At 41.5% G+C, this 13238-nt stretch overlaps 1 protein-coding gene across 1 annotated transcript in view; it reads right to left on the bottom strand.

The window, feature by feature from the left end:
• Nucleotides 1-13238, bottom strand: part of IGSF9B (immunoglobulin superfamily member 9B) — a 186379-nt gene that overhangs the window by 17453 nt on the left and 155688 nt on the right. The window contains exon 19 of the mRNA XM_029573724.1: nt 2843-2964. Within this exon, the coding sequence (XP_029429584.1) occupies nt 2843-2964 (122 nt within the window). The remainder of the gene's footprint in view (nt 1-2842; nt 2965-13238) is intronic.

Below are 13238 nucleotides of genomic sequence, written 5' to 3'. Positions count from 1 at the left end.
TCGGCATAGCTAACACTCCACTGCAATGGTTTGAAGCTTTCCTACAAGGATGGCAATAAAGTCAATTTTGAAAACCATGAATCGCAACCATACAATATAAATCACGGAGCACCACAAGGATCTGCCCTCTCCTCTACTCTCTTTAATATTTATATCCTCCCTCTTTGTCACCTACTGACAGAACTTGGCCTTATGTACTTCATCAATGCGGATGACGTACAAATTGTTATCCCCATCACTGACTCCCTTAATGATGCCCTTAAAACATGGGATACTGCCCTCACCGCCATTAGTAACCTCCTTACTAGCATCAATCTAGCCATTAACCCCGATAAAACAGAACTTATGGTCATTTCCCCACAGAATCACAAAAACACAATTGCTGCCACTCACACATCACTCACTTCTCCTGACATCACTAACACTGTTAATAACCTTGGAGTCACATTAGACAACCACCTTAATTTTAAAAAACATATCAACAACATTATTAAAGATGGGCTCTTCAAACTACATACTCTAAAAAAATTAAGACCATTACTCTACCAACATGATTTCCGTACTGTACTGCAATCCCTCATTTTTTCAAAAGTTGATTATTGTAATGCCCTTCTCCTGGGCCTGCCCAAAACTACCATTCTACTACTACAAATGCTTCAGAATGCAGCAGCACACATTCTCACCAACACCAGAAAATCGGAACATATTACTCCCATACTCAGAGATCTGCACTGGCTCCCCATTGCGCAGAGAATCATGTTCAAAACCTTATCTCTAATACACAAGACCCTACACAATGAAAACATGACATGGTTCAATAATGAACTTTACTTCCACAAACACTCCAGAACCCCTAGAACACAACATGCAGCCACCCTACACACCCCCACTCATAAAACCACCACTCTTGAGTCAACTAGGAAGCATGCGATAACCATAGCCGGAGCGAACTGTTGGAACAATATGACACCGGAGTTATGGCAAGAAACATGACCAATAAAATTTAAGCAAAAACTGAAAACATGGCTTTTCCTACAGGTTTATACTTAACCCTTACGCTCTCCTCTCTCCCTTACTCCTACAGCCTTGCCCACTAATGTACTTAAATGTACATCCCCTTTTTCTTTCTCACCACACCTAACTTTTTGTTGGCAATTATTCATATCGATTGTATATCAATTGTATATAAGACTTCTATCCCATTTCTTTCTCTCATACCCAGCTTTTCTCTTTTCCAATTGTGTTTTATAAAATTCATTCTATTTATTTATAGACTCATAAATTCATTCTATTTATTTATAGACTTATAAATTCAGTGAGATAACAATTTGCTTTGTACCACTATATTATTTTTCCCTTTCATTGTTCCACTGTTCTCTCCCCTCCCCCCCCAGTTAACAAGTTTATTGTAAAGCACTATTGCATATGTTCGTTAACAAGTTTGTTGTAAAGTTTGTTTATTGTAAATGTTTATTGTTTTTTGTAAAGCACTGTTGCACATGTTCGTTCTATTTGGCACAGCTGCAATGTTTCTGTTAATTGTGAACCGATGTGAGGTTACTAAACAAATGTCGGTATATAAAAACTGCAAATAAATAAATAAATAAATAAATAAAATAAAATACAACTGACCTATAAATCTGACTCCTTCTCAGTTACCCAGTTGCTCACATGCCAAAACTGAATATGAAGACAGGTCCGCTAAGCGTCGGCATCTTTCCCCACTGAGTGAGATATGCTTATTGCAGAATGTATTGTGACTGAATTATCAAAGGCTATATAATTTTAAAGTGCTTTATTTTCAGAAATAACTGAAGGGACCCCTGCAAATTTGCAATAAACGGAGCCTTCACCCATAGTAGCATCGTGGTGAAGAGTGCCGGGTGATATGAGTCAGCTTTAAATATCCCTGAAGCAGCGGACCGCGAAACGTGCGCGTCGGACCTCTGACTCCGGTTAAGCAAAAACAGGGAAGTAACCTATCTGTGTTTTAAGAAAATACAAAAACGTCAAAAAAATTTTGAAATATTCTTGAATGAGCAGTGGGCTACTGGACCAATGATTATGCACCTATGTGGATCATTTTTAAACACAAGAATCAACTTGCAGCACTGTGGATGTTATGAAGGTCCCTAATCAATATATAAATGTGATGCAAAAATATTATAGCTTAAACACTGATAACAGTCAAACATAAACATTGTGATACAACGTTTTTTTGGAAAATATTCTAATGTCCCCATTATGCCAGTATTGTTTGAAGATACCTCACTCCAAACCATGCACTTCTGAACAACTGTTGGTTTTTCCCCCACGTTTTAGTTTAAAAGCTGCTAAACTTTAATCCAAGTACTATCTAGGCCCAACCCTGCTTACTCACAGCCCTCTCAAGTTTCTTCTCCCCCGTATCTTCCATTTATCCTCAAATCATTACATAAACCAATAATCAATAAAAGCAAATAAAACAACAAAGACAAATCTGATCACAACAATTGGTCATTATAGATAGTTGTCACAAAAGCAGAACTCCAGTTCAGCAAAAATCTATGAAAGATACATTTCTCAAAACCATGACTGTCAGAATAGGGGGTGTGGGGGAGGTAGGTGGCTGCAGTAACCTCTACAACTAGCTAACATCTGGAACAGTGTAGCAACAAAACCGGTAAAAGGGAATGAGACCCAGGATCCCAGGAAGTGTATACAGGAAAATAACCAACAGAGTTGGTTGAAGCCTGATACCAAAAAGAGGGCTTGAGCAGGGAACTGAAGAAGACAGACCCCACAGGGGAAGGAGGGAGGTGCAGAGGAGAGAGAGAGAGGTCTCCCCCATCTCCAGACTCACCGGAGTATTTTCTGGATTTGGAGGAGCCCTTGGTAGACTTTTTGGGCTTCTTAATCCGCTGGTATCTCAGAGCTTCAAGCCTCTCAGGTGCAGCAGCATTTCTGGGCAGAGCCGGACATTGTCTAGAAAGGAAAGAGATAAGTGCAATCAGTGCCCCCCACAGAGGCCACCAGAGCTTCAGGTGGATGGGACTGGGAGAGGAAGGGGGGATTCAGCCCCATCAGGATGCCACCAAGTGTGGAGGGAATAAAAAAAAAATAAGGAAGAGTTCCGAGGACAGGACAGCCAGCTGGACTGGAGTTGAAAACAGCAGCAGGAAAGTTCATGAGAACAAGATGCTTTTGTCCATCCTGGCTTATTTTCTTATTCCCTGCTCCCCTCTGCACTCCATATCTCTTTCTTCCATTTTACTTCTTGCTTCTTACCCACACCTTCATGAGTGCCCCTGATTTTGTAAGACCACTGTCCTTATTCCAGTGGGGAAGAAGGTTGAGGTGTGCTTCCTCTCTCCATCTCCGTTCATTTAGTTTCCTCCCCGCCTGTCTCTCAACTTCATAACTGTTTTTGTGCACTCTGGGATGCGACAAGCCAAAGCTGCAGCAGCATCTTCTACTCCAGCTCTGACCGCCCTATTTGTAGCAGCTCCCAGAGCCTGCGAAGGAATCAGAGCCCTAGAGTAGGTGTAACAAATTCATCACCTCCCTCGTCACCTAAAAACCAACAAACAATCCCTTCCTCCATCCTAAAAACTGAAAACCCTAGAGGCAACTTATCCATCGACAGGTGTCCCCAGAAACTGAACAAAACTCCATTTAAAGGGAGCACGGAAGGCACACTCAAGGAAAAAACTAAGATGATAACAAATAAAAACCTTCTTGCAAAGATTATGATATCCAAGCTCACACTGTAGGGGAACATAGTTGTCAAAAACAGAAGAGATAACAATAGGGACATGTACTGTTGCCTGTTTATTGTATACCATATCTCAAGATATTTCACCTAAAGTCCCATTTTAGCCAGAGTTTTCTGAGCTATTAGAATATTTTGTGACACATCTGGATTAGTATGTTGAATAGTGATTGCCATATCTGTACAATACAATAACCCCAGACATCCATCAGTAAACCAAGACCAATAAAACACAGTTTGTTAAAAGCTAACTAGGTCACTTCCATATATAACAGCATTTTCTGATGCTTATGGCAGTTCTGTGTCTCTTCTAATGCCCTATGGATGCTGGAAATCTGTCACAAGGATAAGCTGACTAAGAAAAAAAAAAAGCATATTCCTGTATGTAGAGAATCTTTAACACATTAGTTTTCTATGATACCTATTTTTCTGCTTGCTGGAAATGTACTCTTCTAGCTAGCTTAGTCATTCTCCAGTGTTGTACTATTCAATGGTTTTCCTGTGCTCTCAATAACTAAACTCCTTTATTTCTGATCCATTTACAACTTTGGCTCCATAAACTCACCATTACCCTTTCTATTCAGCTGTTGCATTAGGGATGGGACAGAAGACTACACTGCTTACACGACATGAAAAGACTGCTTCTTAAGACTATGCCTATCTAATGAAACAGGAAGTGTTCATTATACAGTAATGAATCTCTCTCTCCTTTATTGTTTCTTCCCCTGACAAATGTTTCAGGCATACGACGTTGTCTCTTTCTCCAAGGCTGTTACCTACACTTGCTAGAGATGCCAAAGCTTGTCAGTGACAAGCCTGGATCCTGCTGGCCCCAGTACAGAGGATTTGTAATAGGCTGTAGCCATCAAGGCATAGGGTCAAACATCTCTATTACTACTTCAGTACACTGTACATTACAATGCATGTCTAGAAAGTAGTGTATTCATTATACAGGTGTCCTTGTGCTACACAGTTATGATGGCCAAAGTCACCAGGACCCCTGCAATACAGACTTGAGCACAAATGGGTGCGAGTGAATGCGGGTGCGTTTCCTTTTTCATAATGGAGACCGTCAATTCATTTATTTAAACATTTCCATTCCGAATTAGCTACAATTCTAAACCGAGTCACAGAAAAACATTCATAAAAATAACAAATGAAGGAAACAATTTAAACACACTGTAAAACCGTCACCCCTTTTCAAGCTGTCTCATATTTCTATGCTAGTGGCATCCTGTAGCATAGTGGTACAACAGGACAGGGGAATGGTTGCTCTGAAAATTGACACCCTGACACAGAACGGTGGTGAACCTCACAAATAACAGAATGATGATTTTCTCTACTGTACTCTACCCTTAGAAGCAGCTATTACTTGCACAACAAAGAAAAATGCTTCTTCCACAACCCATGACCTTTCAAAAGAACCTTGCCACGTGATAACAGCTTAGGGTTAGCAGATGACTCCTGGTCCTATATTTTTTTCATTCAGTCATTCCTAAGAAAATGAGAACCACAAGGGTCATATAAGCAATGGGCTTCATTTGTCCATTACAGCCCAGCATCACCTGGTAAACCCACAACTGCTTTTCAGAAAGTACACAATTATAAATAATGTACTGTGCTGATCAGATCAGCAACCAAGGTGGAAGATAACATCAACCTCAAAATGGGGAACACCAAGCAGTCTAGGACTGTTCCCCATACTGCCTTGCTATATTGCCACCATGTAAACACTTTAACCTCAACTGAACCTCAACTGAAGAGATGAGCTCCCTCCAATGTCCCCATGAACCCAGATTCAGCACTTCTAGCAAACGGTCAGGCAAGAACAATGATTAATGTGGTTGCCATGTTTCTCACCACGAAGACTTCAAAATTTGGTTCACAAGTGAATTTAGGGGTTTTAAAAGGAGAAGGATAAGCAATACCAAGAAGCTGCTTTCCTTACCCTAAACTGTAGATAATTCACCATGGACGTTAGTCCTGTATGGGAAAATCCAGGCTGCACTAATGTTAAGAATATTACAGCCCAGGTGCACAGGGTGTTAGGAGAGAACTCAGACCCCAGAACTGAAAAAAAAAAGCAGCTGTATAATGTATATTAGAGTGTTGTCTCTGTCTTGGACAGAGGGCTAGAGAATATGCCCAAAGCACCAAAAGCTTGCCCCTTCAGAAGGTAACATGCTTCAATAGAAACATGGAGATTAAACACTTCTCTGGAACCCTTTCCCTTCAGTGAAACCCAGCAGAGATATTCTCCTTTGCAGCAGTTTTTCATGTCACTGCACCTTAAAGGCTTCTCCTGGAATGGTAGCAATTCATGCTCTCCAGACTGTTCTGCCAATGCATCGCCTGCTCTCGTCCAGAGACGGAAACAGAAGTCCAATGGAATTCAAAAATGTACAATTCTGCGTCTGAATGCAGGGAAGCAAAATCCATTTGCAAGAAAAGCTTTCCACTACGCTGCATTCACATAAGGAGAATTCACTGTACAGATTCACCTATTACTGGAATATTCCTCTCTTAAGGGGTGATAGGATTGGGATTCAATTCATCCTCACACTACTCCACTAATAGAAAAGAACTTTGATCTGGAGAATCCGCCCTCTCCTAAGACGAAGGAATTCAGTCTTCACATTCAATGAAACTTGTACGCACTGGGCTATCACTAACCCCATGTCTGCCCCCCTTATGATATTATGCTCTTTTTAGGTAAAATGGTAGTGTTATGATGAAGAAAATAACTATTACCTGCATCGAAACTTGGTAGAAACCCATATCTCCTAAACATGAACCCCAGTCTCTACAGAAGCAATATCAGCTCACTGCACAAGAGACCCCTGCGTAGCAGTCCGTTAATTCTAAGCACGTCCACTAGGAAAACAATCAGAATCCAACTGCAATGTCTTGAAGAGGAGGAGAAGCACAAACACTGAACAAAGAGCAGCAACTACAAAGGCCTGAAATGGAAAGCCTATCAGAGGAACATCCAAGGCTGCGTAATATGACAGAAAACATGCCTATATGCTCGGGATGTGCATTTGTTTAAAATGAATGCAAAAAACATGCTAAACTAGGCCATTTTTAATTTGTTCTGAAAGGAACAAACTGAAAATGGCCTCTCATGAAAATAACTGAAAATTACTGGGTATTTTCATTTTCATGAGAGGTGGAAAAGGCCTTCTAGAGACCCCCAAGCAACTCTGACATTCCTCCCGCCAGCCAAAATACACTTGAGGCCTGGACCTACCCAGCTGGGCTTAGCCGGGGCCTTCCCAGGCCCTTTAATCTCCTCTCTTCCTGCCCCCTAAAAAAATTGATGAGGCCAGGAAACACCCTGGACCCCCCCTTCTGTGGGGGGTCTGGCAGCATTGAAAAGGGCAGGAGCTATGCCCACTCGCTTTTATTCCGTCTCCAGTGATATAAAAATGGCGGCTCTGGGCTTCATGAGGCAGTGCCAAGTGACATCGTTTCAGCTCCTGTCTCAGGTGTGACCAGCGCCGTGTTGTGCAGCAGCGTGCACCAACCGTGGAGACCTGACCTCTACACCTCTACCAACATGCATCAGTACTGCGGTACGGCCACCACTGGTCGCTACCAATATTGTTGTACCAAGTGTCTAATAGAATCAACCTTTCAAAGTGAAATTAAACATGGGTGGATAATTATTGTCCAGGAAGCGTGGAATATATTCCCGTTTTGCCTAACATGCAAAAAAAAATAACTTCTAGACCTCAGTAAGTAAAATCAGAGCAAGATCATCCTATCAGCACTGTGATGAGGTGGCTAGATCCCACACAGGCTTTGGAAAGGACAGGGTTACCGTTGTGTTTTACACATGCTGACATCCTCAAGCACTCAAGGAACAATTAGGGAGCAGAGAAGGGAGTCAGAACATTGCTTAATATTAGTTAAATCTCACAGACATAGGTTTATACCTACCCACCTGGGAAAGAGTAATGCAAACCGATCTGTACATGGCTTTTTCTCTTTAAAAATGGGTAACACTCAGTATGCGTTCGGAACTATTTTGCTTTGCAACCCTGCTGCTAAGTGATATTGGGTTTCTGTTCAATCAATGAATTTTGCTCAGGGAGAGTCATTTTCAGTAGTGTGCATGCGTCAGTGCATCTAAAGTTACAGCGATATTTTACACCTGTGTGCAGGGAGCCGAACAATTTATAAAATACTGTGGCTTTCTGCCCCAAAAGTATACACAGATTTTTCAGAATGCGTATATATTTGAAATGCAAGAAAATGCATACTTTCCCCATTTTATAAAAAGTATGTACACGCCTAATAATTGTAACATGTGCACGTAATCATCCCGAGTCATACACAGAAACATAGAAAGAACGGGAGAAAAGGACCAAATGGGCCATCCAGCCTGCCCATTAAGTTTATGGTAATATCTGCTGTGCCGTATAGGTTACCCCATGTTTATCAGTTTCCCAGACCATAAAAGTCAGAGCCCTGGTTGGTTGCTGTTTGAATCCAAATTTCCCGTTACGCCTCGCCGTTGAAGCAGAGAGCAATGTTTGAGTTGCATCAAAGCATCTTATTGGTTAAGGGTAGTAACTGCCACATCGGCAAGTTTCCCCCCCATACTTGTTTCCTTAGACTGTAAAAGTCGGGGTCCTCATTGGTTGCTGTGCAAATCCAATTCGTACAGCAACCGTTCTTTATAAAATACGCGGAAGCAGGTATTTTATAAAGAACGGGCGGGCTCCGCTTCTGCGCACGAGTGTGCCATCACCAGTTTGACGACAACTCCACCAGTTCACCCACATTCTTCAGCATTTTGCCCTGACCCCTCCACCACTTAAGCCAAACCTCCCACCCAAAAACTGCAAAAAAAAAAAAAAAAAGACAAATGCAATTTCACTTCTTCAACTTATAGGCTAATTTTAACACAAGTGCCCATGCGCCCATACACACACACGTGAGCAGAGAAATGCCTGAATTTTAAATCCTGCACACACTTGCAGGATATAAAATATGCCTACTGCGTGTAACTATGCTCTAATTTTCAAAGGTTACTTGAGCAAACCTGCTTCGCGTAGCTCCCATAAGACTTTACTGGGCATATGTAAGTGGATATTAAAACACGCTCGCTCCAGGGACTTTACACGTTTCTCAGATTAGTCCACCAGTCAATCTTGAGGTCATCGAGACCCCTCTGCTTCTTCATCCTGCATGCCCTCCAGTTGACCCGGATCCCTCTCCCTGTCGTGTAAGCCCAAAAACGGGAGATCTGCAGACTTGCTCCTCATCAGGAGCAGTGGTACAGTTGCATGGCTAACAAGCCGCCGCGCACGGTGGTCTACGATTTTAAAATACGGAGTTAAGTGCATAACTGTTGGCCCCCAACCCGAAATGCCCATGCCTCGCTCCCAACATGCGTCATGGCGTGCGGACCAGATACTCGCCCATGTGAGCATTTTAGTGTAAACAACAGGGATGTGAATCGGGCTTCGGACGATTGAAAATAATCGGACGATATTTTCAAAATTGTCAGAAAATCGGAGGCTCCCGATAAGAGAACCCCACGATTTTGTTCCTGGGGTTCTCTTATCGTTTTGGGGGAGGGCGGGAAAAACGGAACACCAAAACAATCCCTAAACCCACCCCGACCCTTTAAACTGTTCCCTTAGCTTCCCCCACCCTCCCGAACCCCTCCAAAACATTTTACAAGTACCTGGTGGTCCATGGGGGTCCCGGGAGCCATCTCCCGCTCTCGGGCCGTTGGCTGCCACTAATCAAAATGGCGCCGATGGCCCTTTGCCCTTACCATGTGACAGGGTATCCATGCCATTGGCCGGCCCCTGTCACATGGTAGGAGCACTAGATGGCCGGCGCCATTTTTAAAGAAGGCGCCGGCCGTCCATTACTCCTACCATGTGACAGGGCCTTATCATTAGCAGGACCCACAATTTGGAACACAATGCCTCCAGAGATCAGATTACAAAGTGATCTCAAGGCATTTAAGAAACGTTTTTAAAAAATGGCTTTTTAAACAGGCATTTTACAAAGAGACGGGAGAATAGAAATTATTCAGGAATAGGCAGATAAGCACCGACACACAGTACTTAGGACAATACAGTAGAGTAGTCCATGAACTACACATTGCAATAAGCATATTGATAACACCATGTATGATAAATTTACCCGTGAAAATACCTTCAGTACACTCGGTCATGACCCACTTCTCTAAAAATTATTTTGTCTAATGATATATTGTAACCAAACTTTTGACGGAACTTGTTAGAATGTACTATAGTACACTTTTACCTACATTAAATATGTGCCTACATGTAAACCACTGCGATGGTATATAACTTAGCGACGATATAGAAAAGATTTTAAATAAATAAAATTAGTAGCAGCTGACGGCCCCGAGAGCGGGAGATCGCTCCTGGGACTTCCACTGGATCACCAGGTACTTGTAAAAAGTTTTGGGGGGGGGTTCGGGAGGGTGGGGAAAGCTAAGGGAATAGTTTTAAAGGGTCGGGTGGGTTTTTTTGTTTATCGGCTCGAGCGCAGCTGATAAACAAAACCGCGATCGGGCTGCACAAAAAAAAAAAAATTAACGATGTGAATCAGAACCGGAATCGGAACCGATTCCGGTTCAGATTCACATCTCTAGTAAACAACACTTTTAAAATTGAGCCTTTAGTTACATAAGAACATAAGTTATGCCATACTGGGTCAGACCAAGGGTCCAACAAGCCCAGTATCCTGTTTCTAAAAGTGGCCAATACAAGTCACAAGTATCTGGCAAGTACCCAAACATTAGGTAAATCACAAGCTACTATTGCTTATTAATTAATAGCAGTTTATGGATTTTTTCTCTAGGAACTTTTCTAAACCTTATTTAAACCCAGTAACACTAACTACTGTAACCACATCCTCTGGCAATGAATTCCAGAGCTTAACTATGCACTGAGTGAAAAAGAATGTTCTTCAATTTGTTTTAAATGAGCTACTTGTTAACTTCTTGGAGTGCCCCTGGTTCTTCTATTATCTGAGAGAGTAAATAAGCGATTTACATTAACTTGTTCAAGTCCTTTCATGATTTTGTAGACCTCCATCTTATCCTCCCTCAGTTGTCTCTTCTCCAAACCGAACAGCCCCAACTTCTTTAGCCTTTCCTCATAGGGCAGCCGTTCCATGCCCCTTATTTTGGTCGCACTTCTCTGCACTTTTTTTACAGAGGCATTATGACATCCTCCATTTTATTTGCCATTCCCTTCCTAATAATTCCTATCATTCTGTTTGCTTTTTTGATCGCCACAGCACACTGGGCCGACATTTTCAATGTATTATCCATTATGATGCCTAGATCTCCTTCCTGGGTGGTAACTCCTAAGGCAGAACCTAACATTGTGTAACTATAGCAAGGCTTATTTTTCCCTATATGCATCACTTTGCACTTGTCCACGTTAAATTTCATCTGCCATTTGAAAGCCCAAACTTCCAGTCTTGTAAAGCTCTCCTACAATTCATCACAATCCGCATGAGATTTAACTATTCTGCATAATTTTGTGTCATCCACAAATATGATTACTCACTCATCGTATCCTTTTTCACATCATTTATAAATATATTAAAAAGCACTGGTCCAAGTACAGATCCTTGAGGCACTCCACTGTTTTCCTTTTTCCACTGTGAAAACTGACCGTTTAATCCTATTCTCTGTTTCTTGACTTTTAACCAGCTTGCAGTCCACAAAAGGACATCGCCTCATATCCCATGACTTCTTAGTTTTCTTAGAAGCCTCTCAAGCGGGACTGTCGAATGCCTTTTGAAAATCCAAATACACCATGTCTACCGGTTCATTTTTGTCCACATGTTTATTCACCCCTTCAAAAAAATATAGGAGATTGGTGAGGCAAGACTTCCCTTGGGTAAATCCATGCTGGCTGTGTCCCATCAAACCATGTCTATCTAAATTTTTTGTGATTTTATTCTTTATAACAGTTTCCACAATTTTTCCCGGCACTGAAGTCTGGCTCACCGGTCTATGGTTTCCCGGATTACCCCTTGATCCCTTTTTAAATATTGGGATTACATTGGCCATCTTCCAGTCTTCAGGTACATCAGATGATTTTAATGATAGATTACAAATCAATTGAAATAGGTCTGAAATTTCATTTTTTAGTTCTTTCAGAAACCTGGGGTGTATGCTATCTGGTTCAAGTGATTTACTACTCTTCAGTTTGTCAATCAAGCGAACCAGGTTCACCATGATTTGGTTCAGTTGATCTGAATCATCATCATCCATGAAAACCTTCTCCAGAACAGGTATCTCTCCAACATCCTCTTCAGTAAACACCGAAGCAAAGAAATTGTTTAATCTTTCCGCAATGGCTTTATCTTCTCTAAGTGCCCCTTTAGCCCCTCGATCATCCAACGGTCCAACTGACTCCCTCGCAGGTTTTCTTCTTCAGATATATTTTTAAAAGGTTTTATTGTGAGGTTTTGCCTCTATGGCCAGCTTATTTTCAAATTCTCTCTTAGCCTGTCTTATCAATGTCTTACATTTAACTTGCCAATGCTTTATCCTATTTTCTTCTGATACATCCTTCTTCCAATTTTTGAATGAAGATCTTTTGGCTAAAATAGTCTCTTTCACCTCACCTTTTAACCATACCAGTAATCATTGTGCCTTCCTTCCACTTTTCTTAATGCATGAAATACATCTGAACTGTGCTTCTAGGATGGTATTTTTTTTTTTAAACAATGTTCATGCCTGTTGCACGCTTTTTACCTTTGTAGATGCACCTTTCAGTTTTTTTCTAACTATTTTTCTCATTTTATCAGTTTGCCTTTTGAAAGTTTAGTGCTACCACCATGGATTTCCTTACTGTCCCCCTTCCAGTCATTAATTTAAATTTGATCATATTATGATCACTATTGCTAAGCAGCCCCACCACCGTTACCTCTCTCACCAAATCCTGCACTCCACTGAGAATTAGATCTAAAATTGCTCCATCTCTCGTTGGTTCCTGAACCAACTGCTCCGTAAAACTGTCATTTATTTCATCCACCTAGCATGCCCTGACATTTCACTTACCTAGTCAATATTGGAGTAATTGAAATCTCCCATTATTACTGCACTACCGATTTGGTTAGCTTCCCTAATTTCTCTTAGCATTTCACTGTCAGTCTCATCATTTTGGCCAGGTGGATGGTAGTATACTCCTTTCACAATACTCTTCCCTGACACACAAGGGATTTCTACCCATAAAGATTCAACTGTGCATTTAGTCTCATGCAGGATCTTTATCCTGTTGGACTCTATGTCATTAGCAAAAAATTAATGTGCGGCAAATAATTAAACTGGGCAATAACAGTTTAACAAGCAAAATTGTTTTTTATTCTGTTGTGCACACATCGATTGTGCACAAGTATTCAGTACCACAATAGACCAATGCTTATAGTTGGAAGACCACAACACAGCCGTGTTTCACGTCAGGCTGCGTCA

Source organism: Rhinatrema bivittatum, chromosome 12 (assembly GCF_901001135.1).
Source record: "Rhinatrema bivittatum chromosome 12, aRhiBiv1.1, whole genome shotgun sequence".
In the NCBI taxonomy this organism is placed as follows: Eukaryota; Metazoa; Chordata; class Amphibia; order Gymnophiona; family Rhinatrematidae; genus Rhinatrema; species Rhinatrema bivittatum.
This window is presented reverse-complemented; position numbering and strand designations above follow the sequence as displayed.